The sequence below is a fragment of the Sinocyclocheilus rhinocerous genome, unplaced genomic scaffold (genome assembly GCF_001515625.1).
Source record: "Sinocyclocheilus rhinocerous isolate Xijiao unplaced genomic scaffold, SAMN03320098_v1.1 scaffold226, whole genome shotgun sequence".
Taxonomy (NCBI): domain Eukaryota; kingdom Metazoa; phylum Chordata; class Actinopteri; order Cypriniformes; family Cyprinidae; genus Sinocyclocheilus; species Sinocyclocheilus rhinocerous.
The window spans coordinates 103,101-107,889 of NW_015631726.1; the positions used below are offsets into that span (position 1 = coordinate 103,101).

Below are 4,789 nucleotides of genomic sequence, written 5' to 3' on the forward strand. Positions count from 1 at the left end.
AGCCTACTACTACACATGCTTTATATTTAACTATTAACGTTCATTTAAGACACAAATGACCGTGTTGACGAGGAGACATTTTGACATAACTGTGCGTTTGAAAGTTTAAGCACAAGGCGCGAAAAATAATTCAAGTTTAGACTGGCGCTGTACGAGCAGGTGCACGCCACGCGAATCAGGCCGCGTGTGGCGTGACCGTCTTAACGCGCGCATTTGCCCAAATGAATTCTGCCCAACTGCTTAATGTCCCTGAACAGTTAAATTTTTTTTAAACCACAATGCTTAAAATGCGTTTAAATGAAAATCTTAACCTACATCATGCCGCGCAAAACGATTGATTTCTACCGGTTTATCTCTCAACCCATAAGCGAATATACTTTGTTCAAACACAAAAAGCAATATACATGAAAACTTGAAATCGCATCATATGACCCCTTTAAGTAAATTTGTTAAAATATTTGACTGAAACATAAAATACAAGGTATACATACATGATACATGGATGGTACAAAGGATGCAATAAACCGTAATGCACCAAACTTAGATTTTTTTAATGACTTTTAAAAGGTTTCTGAGTAAAATCAGATATCTTACCCAGATTTATGTTTTAAGCAAATGTGAAACAAGATCACAGACAGATTTTAAGGGTGATGACAGTTAATCGCTTATTTTTGATGGATCTGAGATGAAGTAGAAGTTGTCCTTACCTCAGTGAATTTGTAAGCCTTGTAAGTGCTTTAATGTACTGTTATTACTGAGAAATATATCCAAACTATTTTTTGCGACAAGTAATTAACCTGCATATTCGGTAAATTTTGACATTCCTTTAATGGCATGAACAGTAATTGCTGGTGTTGTAGTAAAAAAAGGGCTGTATTTAATTCTGGATGACTGTATTGCAGTGATAAAGAGAATACTAGTGGATTATAAGATTAGTTGGTATGTTCTTATGGGACACAACTACAGGGTTAATGAACCTTCAAGGCTGTTAGCTTTGAGCACAATCTTTTGATTAGTAGATCAAAGCACATGTTGCTCTTGAATTCATTACATATCTTGCTCTCAATAAATTGCCATTCTGGTTTTAGACTGACTCCTCCAAACTCATCTCACCAGTAGCTCCCTGCCATTCTGAGAAAATAAAAGACTATTTATGTTGTAAGTTCTCTATAAATTGTTTTGAAGAAATCAAAATAGACACAAGCGAGAGACAGTTGTTGACCTAGAGCAGGGGTGGGCAAACTTGGCCCTTCCAGTAAGTACTGTACATTAATATGGATATCATAGCAAGATTTTTTCTTGGAAGAATTCAATAAGAAATGTTTTAGTTCCTATTTAAATATTTTGCAGACTTGCATACTTTTGTAAATCTGAGGATATTTTGTAATATTTTTGAGATCACTAGGATTTTTTTTTTCTCAGGAGAAACATCTGAGAAGCATATGCTTAAAGTCTCAAAATGCTCTCCATTTAATCTCATTGTTGTCTAGGTAAAGAAATAGATATTTAAACAAAAAAAGATCTCTTTGGGGTTTGTCTTTCCTATGGGACTTTTGATCCATTTGCCCTCTCTCTTTTTCACTCTCTATAATACATTTGATTAAGACATCCATACTTCTGACTTTGAGGCTGTCAGCTTCAGTCATTTTGTATTTGATCTGGTCTTGTTTCCGTCAATGCTTCCATCAGCCTGTGCATCCACATCTGCACATGCATTTCTCAGCTTTGCAAACACTGTGAAGTCAGCATTAGACCTGTTTACTGCACTCTTACCGGACTGGGGTTCATTGATAAGCGTCACATCTGCCTTGTCGCCTGTTTGTGATAATGTATGAAGTGTCTAAAAGGAATTTAACTCTGTATTCATAATTTCAGGTTCCTCAGAATGCAAGCTGGGATGAGTGCGTCTTCAATGCCTTGACATTTATGTTATGGTGGAATTTCTTGTATTTTACCTGTCATTTATTGTTTTATATATAGCGTTTGTTTGAATAAAAATACAGTAAAAACAGTAATACTGAAATAATATTACAATTTAAAATTATGGTTTACTCTTTTAATATATTTTCAGATGTAATTCATTCCTGTAGTGGCAAAGCTGAATGTCACATGATCATTCAGAAATCATTCTAATATGCTGATTTGCTGCTCAAGAAACATTTCTTATTATTGAGTTGTGTTGCTTTATATTTTTGTGGAAACTGTGAACATTTCAGTATTCTATGATGAATGGAAAGTTCAAAAGAATAACATTCATTTAAGATCTAAATCTCTTGTGACATTATAAATCTTTTCTACTATTACTTTTGATCAATTGAATGTGTCCTTACTAGGGATATGCCGGTATCAAATTTTCATGTTGCGATTAATTGCTAATGCTTTTATCACGGTATTCGGTATTATCACGATATTGAAATTTAGTTTAAAAAAGTGCTGTCATAATACAGTAGAACAGGTTAAAATGCATTCGAAATTCGGAATATTTAGAAGTGCCCATGATAACAATATCGTGCATATTCATTACCGTGATATATCGCATTACCGAATACCTGCACAAGTCTAGTCCTTACTGAATAAAAGTATTAATTTCTTTAAAAAAAAAACCTTACTGCTCCAAACTTAGTAGTGTATAATAATTATAGCGATACATTTAAGAATCTGAAATTGTCTGTTTTTATTCAGTGATGGAAGAAATATAGCAGTGATACATAACTAAATATCCTTTTAATTTATCCTTCATCCCAAGCCCATAAACTCATTCATGCTTACCACATTCTCCTTGATAATGTGTCATTTCTCTATTACTGCTGCTTCTGTTTTAAGGCTTTTTATGCTGTTAAGGTTTACATAATAACATTTATTCCAGCCCGTTAACATTAAAACTTATTAAAACTAGCAGCTTCTGCTTGATGCACTGCAATGAATAGTTATTTAAAACAAATCCTTTTAATGCAGTCTGAACCATTCAGATAAAACAATAAAATTACTATGTGTGTAATACAAATGTGTGTCATTATGGACAAGCAAGAGCAAAGTAAAGGCTATTCCTCCCACATATCCTTTGTGTGGTGCAGCACACATCCACTCTAAATCATCTAGATTAGGATTCTTGGGGTTGTTTTACATTGGTGCTTTGTGTAAATGGCAATAAATTGATAGATATTCACAATGTGTGTGCAGGGTTCCGCCGATTCCTACACTAGCAGACCATCCGACTCAGATGTCTCTCTGGATGAGGAGCAGGGCGGCCGGCAGGAGAAAGAACAGCAGGCCACCATTCAGCTGGAGAGGGCAAAGGTCAGACTGTCTTAACCAGAGCTACCTGTACTGTACCTATGCCATTTTTCTTATATATGCTTCATATGTGCTTTAAATCTGTCTCAGGCCAAAGCAGTGGCCTTTGCCGTGAGGACAAACGTCAGCTACTGTGGTGCCCTGGATGAGGATGTTCCTGTTGCTGGCACTGCCATTTCCTTTGATGCTAAAGACTTCCTTCACATCAAGGAGGTGAAGAGGGCATTTATTTAATGAGAGCCTGTCTAGCTGTGTCCATTTATAAATGGAGTTTAAACAAATTCCTTTGCCCTCTGTGTATTTACACAGAAGTACAACAATGACTGGTGGATTGGGCGACTGGTGAAGGAAGGTTGTGATATCGGTTTCATCCCCAGTCCCTTAAAACTAGAGAACATTCGCTTACAGCAGGAGCAAAAAAGGGGCCGCTTCCATGGGTAAGACTGCCTTAGAGGAAAATATGAGTAATGAGTGTTACGCTAAGCCTTAAACAGTTTTGAAGGCTAAATAAACAAAGATGCAAATCTGTCTTCCATTGTATTACTTGACAAGCCATTGGTGGTAAATTATTAGCCATTATTCGTCAAAGAAGAATATAATGAAAGTTAATGAAAAATGCGGTAGATTTCCACTGTGCAAATTTCAAAAGCCAAATTTCAGGATGATTATAAATGCCCTTGTACCTCATTGTTCATTGCAGCATTGTTCTATTTAGAAAACAGGACAGGTGATTATTCATGGGACAACTAATTTTGGAATTGGCGCAATGTCCTTTCATGTGCTGAGCATGATTGGTCATAGTTGTAGGTGTTTATTGAAAGAAATGACACACACAAACCCTTTGAATGAGATGCTGTGTTCTCTCTCAACAGCAGTGATCAGCAGTGTTGAGTCACGCAGTAGTCATACCTCACCACTCTCTCAGATAAAATGTTTGGGTTTGAAGGACAAAGGCATTTGTACTTTACTGCTGTTCTTTCCTTAACAAAGGAAAAACATAGTATGTCTAAAATAGTGATCCAGATAGATCCTTCAAGATGTTTACATATTACATCCCTTGTGAAAAATAAATATACTAAAATGAAATACTTTGAAATACATTTATTTCATGCTAAGTACATTTACATATTTACGTATGTAATAAAAATACCCTGCAACTGTACTTTTGGTATACTAAACTGATTAAAGTCTGCTAAATTGGAACAACAAATTTTGTACTTAATGCACTTTAATTGTGAGGAAGTAGTGCTGAAGTCCAACTAAAGATATACTGAAGTATATTTGATTGTGCTAAAGTGGAACTATTGCAAGTATACTTCGGGTACACTTTAAATATCTTGCATTTAAAGGACGATATTATTCAAAGATCATAAAATCATCATCAAAAGTGACATAAAAAAACATTTTAGACAAATGTGCATTGTGCCCAAGTAGTACGCCAAATAAAGTTTAATTATCATTTTTATATCAGTAAGTCTCAAGTTATCTGTCAGTA

General features: G+C 35.2%; 1 protein-coding gene across 2 annotated transcripts in view; it reads left to right on the forward strand.

Annotated features, from left to right (window-relative positions):
- The window catches only part of LOC107741900 (voltage-dependent L-type calcium channel subunit beta-4), a 30,058-nt gene that overhangs the window by 18,859 nt on the left and 6,410 nt on the right, over positions 1–4,789 (forward strand). For both annotated transcript variants that reach the window (XM_016554695.1, XM_016554696.1), the window contains 3 exons: positions 3,181–3,297; positions 3,385–3,507; positions 3,604–3,731. In XM_016554695.1, coding sequence (XP_016410181.1) covers positions 3,181–3,297; positions 3,385–3,507; positions 3,604–3,731 — 368 coding nt within the window. The remainder of the gene's footprint in view (positions 1–3,180; positions 3,298–3,384; positions 3,508–3,603; positions 3,732–4,789) is intronic.